Genomic DNA, 21,057 nt, shown 5'->3' with positions numbered 1-21,057 from the left:
AAAAATAGTTCAATTGATCAAGTAAAACAAATGAAGAAAAATCAATAAAATATACCTGCAAATACTGCATTCTATCTTCCTGTTGTTCCCTCAATGGATACCCTTGCAGAACCCCCCTTTCTAAGGTTGAGAACTCATACTTGGCATTACGGTCTATCGTCACGATTTCAGGCGCCGAGCTATAGTCATATGGTCTGTCATATATTAAGTCGGCATGAATTCCTCCATCTTGGCTGTTTTCTGCAAAGTGCAGAAAAGCACGAGCGTCAGGATTAGAGAGCAACGGACTCAATACACAAGACAGACAGACAGACAGACGAATAGATAAGAGAGACAAGTTCAATTGTTCTCTGATTTGTTGAATTTTGTTTGGAGCCTCCTCAGGAAAATGAGGTTTAGATCAAAAAATGTTTTTCAACAAAAATCACCAATAATTCTATTCAAATGTAAGGGGATGAAAACGCCCCAGACTGGGTCTTAATTCAGAAACCATGCCAAATAGTTGAATAAAAAAGCTGAGAAAGGTACAGGGCTTACATTCTGAACAACAAAATCATACAAGCAATGTCAAGTCTTCTTTGTGTATAAATACCCATCTACCAAGTTTATTTTCCTAATTACTGCATTCATGTTCATTAAAGATCAATTGGAGATGGGTGTTAAATGCTGATCTTAAGGAAAATGCTGGCCAAAAGATGGAAGATGAAAGTGGCTATTTGCACAGGCAGCTTGGCATGCAAGTCAGTAGCTTTGGAAAAACAGGAAACAATCCTTATACATACAACTGTGATGAGTTATACATGGCAAGCCCTCTGGAAAAAAAAGCAGAGAACTGGTAGTGTTAATTATCACACAGAATATGGACTGCCCTGTGTTGTTTTATGGCTCCTGCTGGACAGTGAGCAGTTATTGGGGAGGGTGTCAAGAGGGAGAGGATCAAAAGGTTTGGAGGGTTACAAACAAGAGAGAAGGGGTTCAGATCGGGTTGAGTTTAAACAGTGTCAATAGAGAAAAAGACAGATGGTTCATACTGTCATTAGTTTGCAGGAACTGTGGAGATCTGGTCATGGACCCAGTCCACAAGCCTTTATATGATTATCATGTGACCTAATTTTGGGACTGAATTTTGTTTAAGTGTCTGTGATTCCTTGTGAAATTATTCATTTTCCGCCCCTTTGGAATACATCAAATATTTCTGACAAAGACAGAAGTCTTCAACCACTTTCTTCTATTTCTGCCTTACAATATACAGTCGTTTGCTCTTTAAGTCACTCTGATCTGACCAGTAGGTGGGAGTCCATGTCACACAAATAAAAGAAAATTAAAACAAACAAAAATGAAAATAATAAAATAAATAAAATTCATCTATATCTATCTATATTTAAGTTCTGTTTCCAGAAAAAAAAAAAAAAACTTGGCTGTATCCCTTTGTGACTTGAGGGAAATATGACCATCATAATGACATGAAAATGCTTTTCAGCTTTAGTGCATTTGTTCCAGTTTCACTATGGATCCTAACAAATAAATGGCGAACCATTTATTTTATCATCCTCTCATGCCGGGGCATTTTAGAGGAAGACTGCCCAGTTTAAATGCACTCGAGTGAAAAAGAACAGAGTGCTGCGAGGTAAATATGTCCTTTGTCCAGCAATATTTTTTTCTTTCTTTTTTCCATCAATCTCATAGCAGGGTAAAGCAAAGCGTTTCATTAAGGACACAGCATGTACAAAAACAGAAAAATATATTTTAGTATGGAAAATTAGATTACACAGACACTTGTCACTTCAGTTTCATCTCCTGATGACAAAGGTCACATGATAGGTCACATGATAACATTTGACCACTGATTTCACACCTTAATGTACAGCAAAATATAATGTAAGTAATAATGACCATAAATCATATATATCATATATGTGTTGAGACAAGCCAAAATCAGTGGGACTAACACAGACTGTTTTTATGTCTCCATACAAATAATTTTGTGGTGTCACTATTTCTAGTGTCTTGTTTAACTTGTAGTTTGATTGATCTGACTGAAAATAGATGGCAGACTGTATTTGCATAGTTTTAATATCTAGCAAGCAAAGCAGTCACAGAGGGTGAGGATGTGGAGCTGCAGTAATCATGGGTGCTCCAGAGTCAAGGAGCAATTTAAACCTGCATCATGAGCTAGAGACCAGGAATATATTATCATCCTTTTTCAAAATTGTGTCAAAGCATCCACAGAACTCTCTGAAACCACCTCTCAAGTGTCTCTGTTCAGACTTCAGCCCTACTTCTGTGTAATGTGCAGTGTTGTAACTGGCTACAGACACGTAACAATGTCGCTAATATATTATGTTCTTATAGTTACGTCCTGTGATTTTCACTGTGAGAAAGCTAATATACAGTAATCCACCTTTTCTCTGCAACATTCTGAAATGTTTGTGGAAATTAGGTTATGTTTTACACATCTGTTGTGATGACCACTGGCTTCGTTGTCTAAATTTCCTTTTAAAATTTGGTATCATGAATTACAGCATGTCTCAGCTGCTAATGCCAAAATTAATTTCTCAGGATTGTATATCACAGAGATCAAACTATACTGTACCTCAAAGAGCAGAGGTGGAGATCTCTATCAAACATCAGGCTACAAAGTAGAGATTGATACAAACCTCTGGTACCTTCCTGCAATATTGCTACCCTTTATTTTTCCAGTACAAGTGCTCCCTAGGCTAAGAGACAAAAGAATTCAGGTCGATGAATCACATACGTCACTGTAATTCCTATGGCCAAAGACTGTCCAGGAGATTTCACAAAACAATTTTCTGTTTCCAAACCCACAACCCAACCCAAAAGAGTCATGCCTAGTCTTTACCTGTCACTAGGGTTCTATAAACGAATTATCTGTCATCTGTCTTTGGAACACCTCAAAAATATACCAAATTATCTTTGGAACCCCTTCGCCAATTCACTTTGTGCATGTCCGCACAGAGCATTCAACAGGACAAACTTAATCCTTAATGCTCTTTCTAACACACACTGAGCTGTCTTAGGAAATAGGAATCATTCACATAATCGGGTGAAGAGGAGGGAAAAAGGAGGCAGGATGGGAGGGAGACACCTGAGAGTGACTTACCCTCATCCATGTCGTCGTTGGACATGATGGCAACGCACTTCTCCCACACCATGCGGATGTCAGCCCGATAGCGGTCACAAGCCCAGAGGAACATGGGCAGCAGGATGGACTGGGCAATGGAGCACCACAGGACACACAACACCATCCAGTTGTACGAGCGGTCGAACTTCAGACTGGCAAAGCTCACCACCTGTATAGTGTCAAGAGAGGGTTAGAAAAAACATAATCAGCTATTATACTATATGTAACAGTAAAGAAAAGAAACCAGGGTCACAAAGCTGCAATTCAAACACAGTTAACACACTGAATAAATTCTCTACCTGCACACTAACTGCACAGTTGCTTTTCAAAGGTAGCAATAATAAATCAACATGTCAAGAGACTGGGGCATGGTGGCAGTTCATTGGTTTTTCTATACTCTTGTATTGAATAACTGTGGACAGATTGTGTTATTTCAATAATGACTCGAATGACAGCTCTGTAAATAACCTGCTGTTGGTAGTTTAGGAGTTTTTAATTCAATACAGATGATGTAGAGAACATGAAAGTGAGGGAGGTGACCGGATGAGCTGAGCACAAGTTGTCCTTGAGCGTGGCGCGTAACCCCTTCCTGCTCCAGTGAGACTGCTCTGTGGACACCAGATGTGACTGTGGTCAGACATTCAGACAGTAATGTAGGCTTCTATCATACAGTGGGACCTTTAGAGGACATTAGACTTATTATATAGAATCACCAGGGGCCAGTTTCACAAAGATATTTCAGAATGCTCTATAGTGTTAGGTTACCTCTGGTCTAAGACCATGGTTACCATGGTAACAATCAATGATATCTGCGCTGACCAGTAGCATCCAAGCACAAGAAACTGGATAACATGGCTCATAGTTTGTGGTTTACTAACATTTTTATGGAGAGAGCAAAGAGAAGGGAAAGAGTTTTTGAAGACGACAGTGATTTTCTTTCCCCCAAATCAGGTTTTTCTTTTTGTTTCACTCTGCTGAATTTCCCACGCAAAACGTCCTTGTAACTGTTGAATTCTTCTAAAAGACCAACATTTTCTGCTGAGGGTGAACAGAGCCGAGCAGTTACATGTGGTTCCTCGGCCCATTTTTTTTTACATTTTTTCAAAAAAGTCTCAATTTACCCAGGATTCATTGTACCCCAGTCTGGCTTAAGATAGTCACAAACTAAACTGCTCTGTGCCACAGATGAATTTAGACATCTATCTGAAGTCTGACTATTTGTTATATCTAAGCCACAATGAAAGTCTATCTTTGTGAAATCAGCTGCAGACAGCGTCATTGATTAGTTTAAATAAGAAAAGTGAGTGACTGCATGTATATCACCATGTTCACCATATTCCTTGTCTCAACATCAGCAGGTAAATGTAACAGCTCACACTTGCCATTTGAAACAGGCCCCTCAGCAGATGAGATACCAAACTGAAGTTTATAATAATAATAAATAATAAAGTTCTGTACAATATTTTAATATTATGGGCTAACCCCTAGGTAGTTAGGCTATCAAATAACTTTCCTAAGTTGCTTTTAGAATATGACACAGGAATTAAGAGAATTAGACTCTGCACCTTGCACAGATAAATAAGCTGCCATCAAAATGGCTTAAATTCAGATTTAGTCTGATCCAGATGACAGGACCTGCATTTCAGAACCTACTCTGAACTTCAGAATAATACATGAAATGTTACATCTGGCACATTAAACTGTAGTTCTTTTATCACTTCCATCTATAAATGAGTAACTATAGAGAGTGAGATTAGAATTCAGACTGGACAGTAAAGAAGTAACATTTTAATTAAAGTATTTTTTCTCTTACATTGCATTTTTCTGTAATAAAATTCTGTAGATCTGAGCTAATCGCACAGAATTTGAGTAGTTTAATTAGCTTATTAGAATTTCTGATGAAACAGGAGCAGAAAACAAAGCTATACATTATCCTGCTTAAGAAAACTCAGACTATGTTCCTGTTGTCTTCTGCTTATTCTGTAAAACTAGTCTCACTCTGCTACTCTGCTCCTATCTGTTGCCAAATGGCACTGAACGTATTTGCTGAGGAGACGGATGTGAGGGAGATGATGGCCACACATAGTCACAGTGGGCCACACAGCCTGCTCCACTGGTCTGATCACTACATCACAGCAGCATCAATCTCTCTTCCTCTTTCTCTCTCTCTGTCGCTCTCACGGCCCAACAACCATCACCACCCAAAACAAATGCCCAGGCCCCACACACACCAGACAAAAAGCAGCCATCTCTTAGCTGCTCGCCCTTTACAGCTGTGATTTTTCAGGTTTTTTCTACAGTAAAATAAATTAGATACAAAATTGGCTCCAAAACCCACTATCTGCCTTCTTATCCCTCTACCAACTAAACTCATCTCTAGTTCTCTAGATTTCTAAAACCATTATTTAAGAAACCACAACTTAATCCAGGGTCTCTTAATAATTATCAGTCTCAAAAGTACTAGAAAGAATTGTGTCCCACATATCTAACAGTAACTTTCTCAACTTTTTCAATTTGCTTTCAGGGCCTGTCACTCCACTGGAACTGCAATTTTTAAAGTGGTGGATGATCTTCTTAGTACAGATTCAGATTCAAACTTGGTGCTTGGTGCTTGATCATAGTGCAGCTTTTGATCACTGCACAGATCAGTGAAAACTCCTAACTTATTCAAAAACCAATCTGGCATCTCTGACCTGGCTCTCACATGCTTAAGGTCTTGTTTACCTGAAAGAAAGCAGTGTGTTCTCTGCAATAATATTAATTAATTATATTAATAATATTTTCCGATGAGAAATAAGGAGTGACCCAGGGCTCTGTGCATTTATTGTTGATAGTTAAAATTGTTGACAGCACTGGAACAAATTATGAATACTTGTAAGACAAACAGTATGTTTATATCATTAAAAATATGAAGGCAAGGGGATACTGCATGACACATGGGTGTCAGGCTACAGCAGCATGAAGAAGGGATGATGACATCATCACAAAGGCAGAATCAGAGAATAAGGTTCATTGTCAGGTAGGTTTTTACTTAAAAGATATTTGGCTTGGTGTTTGGTGCAGTATCCAATAAACATATTAACAGGAAATAACAATAAAAAGGTAAAATACTGCAACAGTCAAAAAGATACATTTACATAGATACACATTAAAAAAATAAAACTATGAAAAAAACTATGTACAAAAGTGTTGACAAAACTCCTGCTGAGCAGGATGTGCTGAAGATCACAGTAGAGACAATATCTGTTCTGTGCAGGAATAATACTCCAAGGTGTTACTGTAATGTGGTTGTTGATGATTGATGAGGCCAGACACAGAAGAAAAGGCAGGTGCTGGTCCATCACTGGGGAGGACTGGACTGGAATTCTGGTCCTGATACAGACAAACATGTGATAGGACACTTAGTTTAGATCATACAAGTTCTTTATATTCAAACATGTTAGGTCTGTTGTGTGTGTATAATAAATAGTAAAGATAAATATGAATATGCTAAAATCAATACAGTATTAGACAGTGGTATAACCATGGTATAAATATTCATTATTCTGAATCAGCAGTATGAACATGTATACACTGTGGCTCTGATCACACAGTGGTACAGACAAGTGGTGCAGCGTGGAGAAGGTTGACAGCTGAGGCCAAGAAGCAGATCCTGAACCCGCTGGTTCTGGATCAAACAGTCTCTTTGTCTTACTTGTAAAATAAAGTTACTAATGCATCTAGCTGGACAACAGCCACAGGAACAGGCTAAATTCTGCTACATCGCTAAAACGTCTGTTGACATCATCAATCATACATTTATACCACTTGAAGTGTTTGTCAGTACGGTTTGTCATTTGGACCAATGATACCCTTGCTACAGACCAACATTAGATGTTACTCACCTGTTCAACAGAAAAGTTGCAGCTCGGCATCAAACCACATCTCTTTACTCGCCCAGAGCTGTCTCCAACAGTGGGAAGACACAGCAGGATTTACTCGTGTTTTCTTCTTTTCTTTGCCGTTAAACGTGGTTTCTTGTCAGAGTGGTCCTTCGGGATGGAGATAAAGATCACTCTCTAGGAGCTTCAGCTATCTCTGCGTTTCTGTGATGCTAGTCGGGAGCTTGTTTTTTTTTTTTTGTCGGGAGCTGTAGCATAACTTCAGGCTCTGGAGGAAGCTCTTCTTCTTCGTGGTTGCGTTGTTTGCAGTCCAGGAGAGATTGAAGGGAGTCTGTAGATTTTAGTGGGAGGTAAAGCTGAGAGATGTTATTTTTTTTTAACATGTTTCCAAGGGGGAGCATGTATAGGCTGAATAGGACTGGCCAGAGGATGGAACCTTGGGGAATCCACTGGTGACAGGGGCAGAGGAGGAGGAGAAGAACTGGTCTATAACCACTGAAAATGTCCTGTGTTTGAGGTATGATCCAAACCAGTTAAAAGCAGTACCCTTAATACCGACCCACTGTTCTAGATGTATTAAAAGGATGTCATGCTCGGCTGTACTGAAGGCAGCACTGAGGTCTAGTAGAATGAGGATGGCGTTCTTCCTGGAGTCAACATTGAATCCGGGCAGAGTAACCTGTTGGAATTGATTGAAGTAGGCTAGATCACATGGACAAGGAGGTGGGGTGTCGAGGGGAGAGGGAGAGAAACGTGATCTGATGTTTCCCAATTTTTTTCCATAGGCATCGATGTTGTGGGAGATTCGAGGAGTGAGGATAGAATACAAAATTGTTGCCTGGCTGATCTTTTTTCCATCTCCGTTCAGCTTTACAACAGGCCTGCCTAAGGGAATGGGTTGGATCATCCAGCCACTGATTGGTTTTTAGTTTGGGGTGTGGATATTTGAGGGGATCTATGGAGTCCAGGATAGCTGAGGAGGAGGAGTGGAAGAGGAAGATTCATTTATCTGAGCTCAGAGAAGGCTCTGCAGTAGAAGAGATGGAGGTTGTGGTGGCCTTTCTTTGATAAGCTTCTGCAAAGTGAAGTGCAGTAAGAGAATTTATATGGCCAGAGTAGTAGCCAGATGTTTTGACACTAGGCTGAGAACCAGATAAAGTGGCATTGAAAACATTTGGTTTATGATTGGAGAAGCATGCATCTTCAATGTTGAGTTTGTTGATAGTCAAGCCATATGACATAATGAGGTCAAGTATATGCCCTAGTACATGGGTGGCTCCGGTTACATGCTGGATAAAGCCAAAAGAGTCCAGGACATGTTTGAATTTGTTTGCCATAGGTTTGCCTGGGCAGCACATGTGGATATTAAATTCACCCAGGATTAACAATCTGTTGTACAGTGGGACAATACAAGACAGGAATTCAGATATAAAGTCTTTACCTGTCTTGGGTGGTCTATAGACTAGTACACAGACTAGCGGGGTGGACTTGGATTCAATTTTTACAGACTGAGATTCAAATTTTGAGTGAGTCCTGAATAAAGTGTCTTTAATTTAAACTGATTCTTGACGACCACAGCCACTTTGCCCCTCTGCCACTACATCTAGGGGTGCTGATGAAAGAACAGTTTGGTGGACACAGTTCATTAAAAGTGGCTGTCTCACCTTCACCAGACCATGTCTCAGTTAAAAATAGAAGGTCCAGGTTACGGGAGGTAGAAAAAGTAATTTAAAATGAAGGTCTTATTGGACAGAGACCTAGCATTAACCAGGGCTATTTTTGCCTTAAGGTGACTGTTGAGCATATACTCCTCCCAATGCAGGTAATTTGCATGGTTGAGTATTGATTATAACAGGGATAATATAGCTCTCTGGATTGTCACAGATATTAATATTTGATGGGCTGAAAGTACTGGCAATGGTCTTGTAGGGGAGAGATTGTGGGGGTGATGCAGGGGGGGGGGCAGTAGAGTGTGCTCATGTCAGGGCAGGGACGCCAGGGGAAGAGGGCGTTTCCGAGTGACGTGTGAGATATCAAAAGTCAGTCACGTGGGTAAGACAGCACCGTGTGCTGCATGTACGCAATCAGCATCCTAGAGCCAGGCTTGTTTAAGTGGATGCTACAGCTACTCCAGAACAGGCTGAAGTTGTCAATCAGAGCCACGACCATCGCCACAACCTACTGTGGGAATGGGCCCGGAAAACAAAAGCAGTTTTCCAACAATGTTTGAGGAAGTTTAGGAACTGGCGGACAGAATCGAATTCAGTTAGTTTAGACTGTTGAAAGACTGTCATTTGTTCCCACATGAACTCTAACTCTGGTGAAGGAGGAAGGGAGAGATGGCAGTAGATCCTGGAGTTTTTCAGTATGTCAGAGGTTGTAGCACCGGGGAAACAGTTAGTGACTGCATTAAAGAAATACACAGTCCTTATTATGGAGTGCCCAATAATCAGTGTTGAGAGGGAGAAGAGTAGTCGGGGTGAAGTTGTCTGGGCACTGCCTGAAAAAGACCTTCATCTGAAGGCTGGGCCAGTTTGGTGTGGAGGTAAGGATTGAGGCCTTGGGTCTAGCTCCCATACCTGAGCATCTGGCTGGGCCAGGACTGGAGTGACAGCACACAGTTCCATGGCTCCCATTGCAGGGGTGAGACTGGGCTCCAGAGCCTCAGGAATGCATTCGTCCAGTGGCCCTTCATATTGCCGAGAGGACAGGAATCATCGTTTTCTCTACAGGCCCGCCACATGCTAGTAGACCTCAAATGGTTCAGAATGCTGCAGCTATAATTAGAACTAAGTCCAGACAACTTGACCATATTACAGCGATTTTATCATCCCTTCATTGGCTCCCTAGTCATTAAGGTGTCTGTAATGGCAAACAAAATAATAAATGTGCAGGCCTCTTCATACATGTTTGTCCTTAAAGCTTATATTCCATGCCTTGCTCTGCTCCTGTCTGTCCCAGAGTATAAAAGAAGTCAGCAGGCTGCTGGCCCTTTCCCTATCATGCCCCCTTTCTCTGCAACAACCTCCCTTTTGACATCTGACTGTCTGACTCCATTAAGTAATTTCAATCCAAACCTATGCCCATTTTAATGGCTTGACTTTCAGATAGTGGCTTATTTTTGATTATTTCAGGCCTGGTACCATTTTCCTGTTTTCAGTCTCAACGAATCCATTAAACCTAGTAGGGGCCTATGTACACTAGAGTCCATTTTGTCCTGCTGGTGAGATCACTGTTTAACTTTCTGATAACCACTGTAACTCTTAAACTCACTTGTTTATTACTTCAAGCATATGAGTGTCCAGGCTGTGTGCCTATGTCTGTCTCTCTTATTCTCTCTTTCTGTCTCTCTCTCTTTGCCTCTCTCCCTAGTTCTCTCTGTCTTCTCCTTTCACTCAGGCTCTCTGTGCTGGACCACTGGCCGCCCCGGGACTTCTCTTCCTCCCCTGGCTGTCATTGCCTCATTCCAGATGTTTTGGAGGTGGATCTTTGTCTTTCTCCCCCTCTTTGTATTTGTGTATGTCTCCATATGAATGCTGTGCTTGGTTTTGACTCTTGTATGTTTGTGTATATTGGCCCTCTTCCCAGGCCTTCTTGGTGTAGAGGAGATCGTGTGGCTCAGGTCCTAACTATTGGTGGGAACCGGAAGTTGCTTGATGTCCTCCAATATCATATTCTTCATTCATGTTTACAATCTTTAATGTTGTATTCTGACTGTCCATACTGTACATCTACTTTGTTGCATGGGTCAGCATTACATCTGCGAAAGTCTGTGACTGACTGTGCTGCAGTATCTGTATTGCCTCATTTCCAGTTGCTAGCGTTTCTGCTGTTTACATGCTATTCAGATCTGTTAGTTTCTTTAGCTTAGCAGTTAGCAATGGCTTCTCTCTCTCCCAAACATTCTCCTGCTCTCTCTGCTCTGTGTGTCTGATGTTTAGTTATTCTTCTGCCTCCTTTAGCGATAATAGTAGATGTAATAAATGTAGTTTATTTGCTGGAATGGAGGCAAGGCTCAGTGACTTAGAAGCATGGCTCCATTTATCAGCTGCTCGGGAGCTGCTGGGAAGACAGGGCGCCTGGATGATTGCCCCCAACAAGAGGTGTAGCCCTAAACCCACAGTTCACGCTACCGTTGTGCCAACACAGTGTTGGAAATAGCATGATTATATTGTTGAATTTATTAAATTAAAGCGGCAGAAATATACATTATGCTTAATTGGCATGCACATTATGTCACAGGCACCGGGGGTTTATCCCTCTGGTCTATCCCTGCCTGTGCTGAATTATTTTTATCTCAGGAGTGGACAACTGGATTTTGAATGAAAGGAGCAGGGTTGCAGCTAACAATTATTGTCATTACTGAGTAATGTGCGGATTATTTTCTCAATTAACTGCTTAACTGTTTGTCTATAAAATATCAGAAAATAGTGAAAAAAGTCTTTACTATCATGACAAAGAAAAGCAGCTAATCCTTACATCTGAGAAGCTGGAAGCAGCGTACAGGTTCTATGTCTAATCCTCATCCCTAATGCATCAGGCCAAGACACTGATCAGATTGATTAACTCACTCTCGTTATCTTTGGTGTCACCTCCTCTGGTCATACCTTGAACTTGAGCACCAACCACACACTATGTGACTTGATGAAGTTGTGAAGTCTCAGCCTGATATTGATCTTGTTTGTCTATCGAGCTGACCTAGATATCTAAAATCTGGCAGGCCAAAGCCAGTGGAGACAACAAAAGACATTGGAGATAAACACAGGTTTCTGATTCTTATCATACTTGGAACCAGAGTGCATAATAATTGAATGCAGACCTCATGTAAGATTTAAAACATGCAAGTTACCTCGGAAAATGTTCTAACACATTACAAAACATTGTGATTCTTGAAATATTAGGTTATGATGTTACAGCTAATGTATTTTCCACTGATCAGTACTTATTTTGCTCTTCAGAAGTCTTGAGTGATGGAGTTCTTATACATGTACCACAGTGATTTAAACTCCTAAAATTCTCTCTTATAGCCTATGAATTAATAACAGGATCTTTAACAATGGCATCAAATGACCAGCTTTAACTTTACTATAAGTTTATTTGAAGGATAATGATGTAACGTCTACTGTTACAAAGAGTTATGTAATGAGTGTTGGTGCTGCATGATGTACTGATTTCTAAACAATTTTTAGATTTGGAGTTCAATTTTTTCCTTTGTTTTTCTAAAAAACAAAATCACATCACAAAAAATCACTACAGCCATGGGTTCACTTTCATATAAAAATGTTGGCATCTTATAAATGCTCATATAAATGAGCATTTATATGACGCTCATATAAATGGTTTTTTGTAGCATCTATAATAGTTTTCCAAGAATGGTGATTCTATTCTGTTCTGTTCTTATATCTATATCCTCAATTTAACACCACACAATTGAAAACAAGTTTATATGTTCATTTGTATTTGTGTTACGGCTTTCCATGCATTTAAATAGCTCATTACATCAGGTCATAAAGATGGCTTTTGTTGTTTCTGTCACTGCACTGGAAATATGATCTTTTGTCAGTACCACCACCCGCTCTGCTGTGCACACACACACACACATATATATATATATATATATACACACACACACAAAATCACTGTCTTTTCATATAAACTCTCTGAACTTCCAGCTTATGAGGCAACAAGAACCTGTCCGATCCTGAACTCAAACACGTCAGTATAGAGTCCTTCTTTTAAACCTTGTGACACACGCTTATTAACCAAAACACAATAACAAGGCATTGTACAAAGAAATAGTGGCATTTATCCTATTCATGTCTCATGTTGAAATTCACTTATTCATAAAAAGCATTTTGATTCTTTTTGAACAACAAACAGCAGCTGTGGTGCCTCAAGACCAGTGAGCTCATCAGTGCTGAGTAATTACTCTTACCAGCAAGGATTTAATAATGAAGTTCATTCAGTCTCTGTACCTTTATTCACATTCATTTTTGGTAGAAACTATGACGAGCTTACATCGCCCCCAAATCTCATCTCATCAGACACTACATGTTCTTTGTTGTAGAGCAATAGCTAATTCAATGCTTTTGTGGCTAATGACATTGGTAACAAAGGAAAATAAACAGAGGTGGCTGGTAGAAGCAAACCCATGCACACAGAAATGAATTTGTCAGCTTATTAAAACAGGCTTTTTTGTGTGAGTGAGAAAAGGAAGCATTTTGGGGAAGGTTTGTGATAGCTCAGCTCTTGGTGGGCAGAGACTGGTAAATGGCAGCAGATTTGGATAATCCTACAGGAAACCGAAAGCGTGACTTTACACCTAATTTGAGATCACTTTAAAAGCCAAGACCTGCAAGGTGTTATTGTGTCCTCATATGAAAATTCACACATAATGTAAGAGGCATAAAAAGGATAATTCTAGCTTGAGGCTTTTAAAAGAAAGTATTACAGTGTATTGCAATATGAAAAAATGAGGATTGGATGATATTGTTTATGATCTGGATATCACTGGCACTTTTGGAAGAGAGACTATGTGGAATCTTATGTACTGCAGTGTTCAACGTCACAACAAAACTGTAAGATATTTTGTTAGTACTCATAACACTTAACTTAGCAAAACCAGCAGTGGAAAAGAATATTCAAAGAATGAGTTAATAGATGTTGTTCTTTGGTGTTTCTTTGAAGCAGTATAATGCTAATGTGCTAAGTTATTATCACTAATGTAAAATCATTTCTTCAAGGTTAGTAATTGGTCAAGTCTACCCACAAATTCAGCAAACAATAACAACCGTGCAATTAAGAACCCTAAAGTGTATTTCTCCTTTGATTATGTCCAAAGAACTATTGTCTTGTTGTGTGCTTCAGCACTAAAGGTTTGTGCAGATAGAGGTGCTTTGTGCAGGAGTTTCTGTTTGGCTTGCCTCAGGTGTACAGCACTTAATTAAAAAAATGTTTGTTTAATGTAAACTAACAGATGGCTTGCACAAATGATAACAGAACTGAGGCAACTGATACAGTATGTTCCCCCACTAAGAGAGCAATACCATGCACAAGTCAACCTCAGTTTACAAAACTTGTACCATTACAGTTTCAGACTGTAATCCCTGTGTCTTAAACATGAGCAGAGGCTACTTGCTATAACAAAAAATTTTAAATTCAGTTCATTTTCTGTATGGAAAAAATCCCTACCTCAGTGACTTGCTTTAAAGATGACAGGATGGTTGATTTAGCTGCATCACAAACAATAAGCCTTCAGCTTTCTACTGGCTCTCAAGTCTGCATAGACAACCAATGAACTGACTTGTTAAAAAATGAATGAGAACCTGAGGGGGGAATTTGCAAACAAAATGGCGATCAGTTTCCCAGGGAAGTAAAGGGGAGGAGTTACACTCTGTTTTTAATGCCCAGAGTACCCCAGCTGACAACACGGGGAAGATGGCGGGAGTGCTTAACTGTAACCTCTAACTGGGACAACAGGGTCAGGCCTGTGACCTACACACATTCTCACAGGCCAGGATAAATGAGACTGTTGGAGATTTTTCTAACCCTAACTGTACTGGGCAACATAATGTTTTCATGATCATCATTGCTGTTACTATTTTTAGTCCTTATTTGTCAGAATTGAATCATCACTTTACCCCTCCTCCAATATACACACTATACACTGTATATAAAGACATATATACTGTCCATACGCGTTCAGTCTGACCTACTTACAGCTCCACATGAGCAGAAACATTGAAGTTCATGTAAATAATAAAACAGCACGTTACAGGGGCTACAGTGGATAAACTCCTCTCTCAAACTGTTCTTTTCACTTTATTTTTTCTATTTTTACCCCAAGAAAACTAGTCTCTCTCTCTCTCTCTCTCTCTCTCTCTCTCTCTCTCTCTCTCTCTCTCTCTCTCCCTCCTTCTCTCTCTCTCTCTCTCTCTCTCTCTCCAGTGCTGACTCAATTAATCTCCCTCATCCTCAGCAAACAGTCTGAGTGACGAAGAGGTAACAAAAATGGCTGCCATTGGCTGCCAACAGTTTATGTTAGTATGTGTGGCTGTTTTCTAAGAGGGGCCAACAATTTGCAACATACACCATCTGACTCATATGATAATACTGAAAGTTGTTACTGTGAGTAGTATAAAGAAAGGCCACAAAAATACAGCAATGGGGAGACACACGCTGGAACTTAATTAACCTCATAACTGACTCAAGTCATAATCATAACACGAGTAAACTTAGTTTATATGTGTACAAACCTTAATTCACCATATGACTTTATTTTGGGCTGTCAGGTTTAAAGCTACACTGCAAAGCAGTCACAATAGTTTTTAAATAAACAAAATTGAATGTTTTTGCATTGTTTTATACTTACATTGTATAATAACGATATATTACATGCAACAATAACTTTACATTTCCATAATAATTGAACATGTCCTGAGAAAACAAACAAGGACATGTGTTCCTTGCAGCTACCTTGCTTGTTTGCGTTGGGTAATACAGTTGAAACTTTGTGAGCAAGTTAAAACATTTTTTGATACAAATAGACAGAAGAATCTTTGAGATCTAGGAAATACCGGCCTCTAAACTGGAAGTAAGTGTTTAACAGAAAGAAACAGATGTTTACACACTCAGCCACAACTGATCCAGATGTTCACTTTAGTGACTGGGAGTTTGCTTGAGAGCACCCTGATCAGGTAGTCATCGGGCAGACTGAGTCTGGCCACTTTGTTGTTTTGTCTTTTTGATTTTTCGTGGTATACCTGGGTGTGGGTACGCTGTCTGTGTGTGGCAGTGGGCCTTGTCTTAAAGCTTAATTGCAATGTCTTTTGTGGGTTGACTCTATCTCAAGTTCTTTAGCTTTGTCTTGTGTAGCTGTGATAAATACTTTTCGGTGCAGTAACTGGTGGTGTGTGACCTTTTGTTGTGGTATCTGCACTCAACATTTGTTGGGGGGGGGATATAGTCACTCCACAGCTCATTGGATCTTAGTGTGGTGGGTTGGCCTCCCAGTTCATCACATCAGTGTGTTTTGCTAGGTTATCAACATTTACCACAGTAGCTTGTGGATGTGGTTGAAGGCCACCTGGTGTCCATTTTCTGTTGTGGTAGTGGCAGTTCACTTTTGTTGGGTCTTTGTGTTGCTGTTGGGATATGGCAACAACTTTGTACTTCATCTAATTGGGGTGACTTGGTGTGGCACTTTTGTGTTGGTCACCTGTACTGGTTGTTGTGGGTAAATGCAGTGATGTTTGTTCTGTGATATTTGTTTTGCTGCGTCTCAACCTGAGATTTTTGTTGTCTTCTCTTGTGTCTTTTTGTGTCTTTTGTTGTTTTAATTTAGTGTCCTGATCCTTTTGTACATCTATGTTAAATAAAGCCTTCATTATTTTAGAGGAGTGTTATGAGTTTGTTGGGTCACTGGTGGAGATTTGTGCGCCCCTTAGGGCCGCTTAAAGGTGAGGCGTAACAGATGCACACCGCTTCTCCTTCCCTGGACACCCGGCTACAGGCTATAAGCTTGAGCACGCTCCAACCAGACCATGCCGCTCCACTTAAGAGCTTCACAATCTCAACAACCAACTTTGTCCCGGACGGCATGGACATTTTCAAGGAAGCTGGAATACTTCGCAGAGGCCATCCTCTACACAGAGGCCGTGTCCCTATGTTTACCTACAACATCGTACACAACATCCCCAAACTCTATCCCATCTCTCTGGTTCTGTCGCACCCCAACTTCCTCATAATATCATCACAACAAACAACATGTGAATCTGTCCAATCTCTGTCCCCTCCCTCCGTCTTCACAACCTAACACAAAGCAACGTCACCTGAAACTGGCTTCGCACAACACTCGCTCACTCAACAATAAAAGCCTCATCCTGAATTCATTTATAACTGACAGTAACCTGGATTTTCTCTGCCTCATTGAAACCTGGCAAAAACCACTGGACTACTTCTCAGACCACACCTACAGGATTCACATACATTGATAAACCTCTTCGTCCTGAAGGGCGGGGAGGTGGAGTTGCTGCTGTTTACAGGAAAGACATTAAAACAACCATCGTCTCCATTCCTGCTGCTCGTTCTTTTGAACATCTCATCATCAAACTCTCTGGTCCCACTCCTCTGGTCACTGCTATTAACTACCCAAGCCAAACCCCTCCTTTTCCTCCCTTGGTGACCTCAATCTCCACAATGATGACACCGACTGTAAATCTGCCATAGAATTCCTGGAACTGCTGCAATGCATCAACTTTACATAACATATCAACTTCCCCACTCACAGTCATGGTCACATCCTGGATCTGGTCTGTTCCACTGGTCTTACAACACATCAACTCTCCAGCCTCAACCTCAACATCTCTGACCACCTGGCAATCACTTTGGACATTGAAACCATCCCCATCCCAAAAGAAACGCAAGATCTCCTTCAGAAATCTCAAATCCATCTCCCCCTCAGCTCTTTCTGCCGCTCTTGAAAGTAAAATGTCTGCCTCCCCTCCCCCGCTGCCTGATAACCCCTCAAGTCTTGTCAGCTACTACAACGACACACTCTTCTCCTGTCTTGATCAGCTGGCTCCCGTCAAAACCAAAACAGTCTTATTCACACGCTCAGCTCCCTGGTATACTCCTGAACTCTGCAGAATGAATTCCTGCAAACGCCAGCTTGAAAGACTTTACAAGAAAACTGGTTTAACAGTGCATCTCCAAGCCTACACAGACTACATCCTACGATACAAAGACACTCTCATACACTCTGGACCCACTAACCCCATGGCTCTCTTTTCCACAATAAACAAACTTCTCAAACCCAGTCACAACACCTCCAACTCCTTCAGAGTTGACAATTCTTGCAATTCTTTCCTTACATTTTTCCAAACCAAAATTGATACCATCTGTTACGGCCTAACCATTACCAGAACTACTGGAGACCGGAACATGTAGAAGGACGCCAGACAGAGATGCCAAATTAAGAATACGTTTTAAAGTAGTAGTAGTAAATTTTAAACATAGCAAAAGTATAATGTACTCAACAAAACTACAGGAAACTAAAGAGGGGTGGAGATCCTGGCCAAAAAGAACAAAAGAAGGGGAGGCTGCTGAGCCAGCCTCGCCATGGGCAGTTGCACTCAGTGACTCCCCTCTATACTGCCTATCTCAAAACTAACTTAAACCACAACAAAAACCAATAACTGAACAACCGGTGATCTCCAACCCCCATACCTAAAATAAGAAACAAAAACAACAAAAACCAGCAGCCTGGCACACGCTGGAAAACAAGGACCAGGTTGGGAGAGAGGGAGTGAGAGAGTGAGAGAGTACAAAACAAAACCCCAGCGAACGGTGCACAATAGCGATCCAATAGCTGCACGTAACACCATCTACCACAACCTGACCACTACCACACTGCAGCTTTCAACACCATCGACCACACCATTCTTCTCTCCCGCCTTGAATGCTCCTTCGACATCACTGGTTCAGCCCTCTCCTGGCTAAGGTCATAACTCACAAACAGACAACAGTTCATCAACATCAACAACTGCACCTCCTCCACCGCTCCTCTGTTCAAAGGCGTCCCCCAGGGTTTGGTCCTTGGTCCTCTCTCCTTGGTAACATCATATGCCGTCATGGTCTCCACTTCCACTGCCACGCCCGTGATGTCCAGCTCTACATCTCCACAAAATCCATTGCAACTATAACCCATTCCACTCTGACCAGCTCCCTCACTGAAATGAAGTCATGGATGCAAACCAACTTCCTCAAACTGAACTGTGATAAATCAGACACGGTCATCGTTGGTCCTAAGTCCCTCACCAAAACCACTCACAACTTCTGCCTCACTACTGACAACTTCACCCTGTCTCCCTCCACACACCCACAACCTGGAGTCATTTTGGACATCAGCCTCTCATTTGAGCACCATGTCAATCAAATTACCAGAATTGCCTTTTTCCACCTAAAAAACATAGCTCATCTCCGCCTTTCACTCTCTTTCTCTGCTGCTGAAACTTTGCCTTTCCATGCCTTAATCACATCCAGAATAGTCTACTGCAACAGCATTCTCTACGGCTCATCATCCAAAGTCCTAAACAAACTCCATTATATCCAGAACTCTGCTGCTGGCCTGCTCACCCACTCTTCACCTGCTCCCATGACCATATCATCCCCGTCCTCCAGAAACTTCACTGGCTCCCTGTCCCACAACGGATTCAATTCAAAGTCCTCCTCACTAACAAAGCTTACAAAGCCCTCCATAACCAGGCCCCCTCCTTACTCACTGACTTGCTCCATCACTACACTCCCTACGCTCATCTGATGCCAACCTCCTGTCTCCACCACTCAGGACCAAGCACCGGACCTGGGGCGACAAAGCCTTTTCCATAGCTGCCCCCTCCCTATGGAACTCTCTCCCCAAACACATCAGAGACTGCACTGATCTGTCCATGTTCAAATCCCTTTCAGAACTGCTTTTAATATGTAATAATGTTGTGTGTTGTATATTTTCAGTATGTTTCTGTGTTCATTTTAACCCATGTAAAGCATCTTTGTGTATTAAGAAAAGTGCTTTATAAATAAAATGTAATGAACCAACTCCATCGGTAACTGTGTGTTTAGGCTGTGGACTCACCAGGATGGGGAAGCCAGTCAGGAAGTCGTAGATGAAGACGATACCACTGATTAGGTAGGTGATCTGCAGCGACGTCTTGAGAGGCTCTGATCCATCAATGGATGATCTGCGCTTCCCCTGGGCATCCTCCACAACTATGGTGGGGACATTGAACTTGTTCTTGTCTGCATTGTGGCCCGCCTGAATGGAGAAGGTCTGGAAGAGAGCAATGCCAATGCAGATCACACCCATGGCCACGCTGCCACCAATCAGCAGCAGAAAGCACACGCCAAAGCCCAGGCCAATCTCCGTCACAATGAATCTGCAGTCAGAAGTGTAGAAGCGGTCGATTGTGTCATGCCATCCCACTGCTGGAAGCGTGGACAGGATGAAGGAGACCATCCAGATGCCCATCACTGTGTGCACCGCCTGCTTCTTGGTGTTACTCAACCTGGAAGCAGAACCATAGATTTTATCATAAAGGAAGTTGATCTATTCTAAGACCTTCAAGTGCAATTGGCTTTGGCTTTTTTTCTGCTGTGCACATCCTGTAAAGGTTTTAAACTTGTGGACCTTGAAACTGATACTGTTGGATCTGAAAAAAATCACGACACAACTTCTGCTTAGACTTTTATCACAAACTGTGCAGGTGCTTGGACCACTAATACTGACAGTACATGCTGTGATGTTAGGACATATCAAAGGCCACCAACTCACACCACTCACCTGTTTGTGAACTCACAGACAGATGGTAAATTAAGTATGTTGGCATAAAGTACCTTCGTAAACCTACAAAATACCTAAGTTATGGCAAATTTTTGTAAATGCCATAAAATGGTAGATCTGCACCTGAGACATATAAGTTGAAAAAAGCACCACCCCACACAGTCATCACTTTGATAAACTGGAGTTGAATGGTGGGAAATCAATGCTTTGCTGATGGCAAAAGATTGCTTTTCACATCCCTCGGTCTATTTGTCATCTAGGTCTATTTCAGTGTGAAGGGATTTCTATTTCCTCTCACCTCCAAGTAATTGTTACAGTCGAGGAATTTGCTGAATGTGTATGTGTCCTCTGGCGGTGTGGTACTTTTCAAGGTTTGCAACAGCACACGTACATCTAAAAATATGGCAGGAGGTGATAGGTGTTCACATTTCCAAAACTTGATGAAAGACTGTGCTATCCTGCCAAAACATTTGCACCTAAAGTAGTGCTGAGCTGTTCAAGGTATCAGCAACAAATCATAGAGAGAGGCTTTGGGGCTTGCAGAATATGTAGACTCAGTCTATTACATGATTTTTGAAACACCTTTTTAGTCACTTCAGTCCAGTGTCTATAAACTGGACTCCATTAAAAGTGGATATAATAGCAAGTGGCATGTAGGCAGAATGCTACAGTTTACATGAATGTACGTCTCCTGTTTC

The 21,057-nt window shown here is 41.2% G+C and overlaps 1 protein-coding gene across 1 annotated transcript in view; it reads right to left on the bottom strand.

Moving 5' to 3' along the window:
• The window catches only part of gpr153 (G protein-coupled receptor 153), a 44,002-nt gene that overhangs the window by 4,990 nt on the left and 17,955 nt on the right, over positions 1–21,057 (bottom strand). Inside the window, exons 3-5 of the mRNA XM_022741916.1 lie at positions 19,655–20,084; positions 3,122–3,311; positions 56–240 (exon numbers count right to left, since the gene is read on the bottom strand). Coding sequence (XP_022597637.1) covers positions 56–240; positions 3,122–3,311; positions 19,655–20,084 — 805 coding nt within the window. The remainder of the gene's footprint in view (positions 1–55; positions 241–3,121; positions 3,312–19,654; positions 20,085–21,057) is intronic.

This window comes from Seriola dumerili, unplaced genomic scaffold, assembly GCF_002260705.1.
Source record: "Seriola dumerili isolate Sdu_G_001 unplaced genomic scaffold, Sdu_1.0 BDQW01000056.1, whole genome shotgun sequence".
In the NCBI taxonomy this organism is placed as follows: domain Eukaryota; kingdom Metazoa; phylum Chordata; class Actinopteri; order Carangiformes; family Carangidae; genus Seriola; species Seriola dumerili.
The sequence above is the reverse complement of the archived record's forward strand: the minus strand, read 5'-3'. Positions and strand labels throughout refer to the sequence as shown.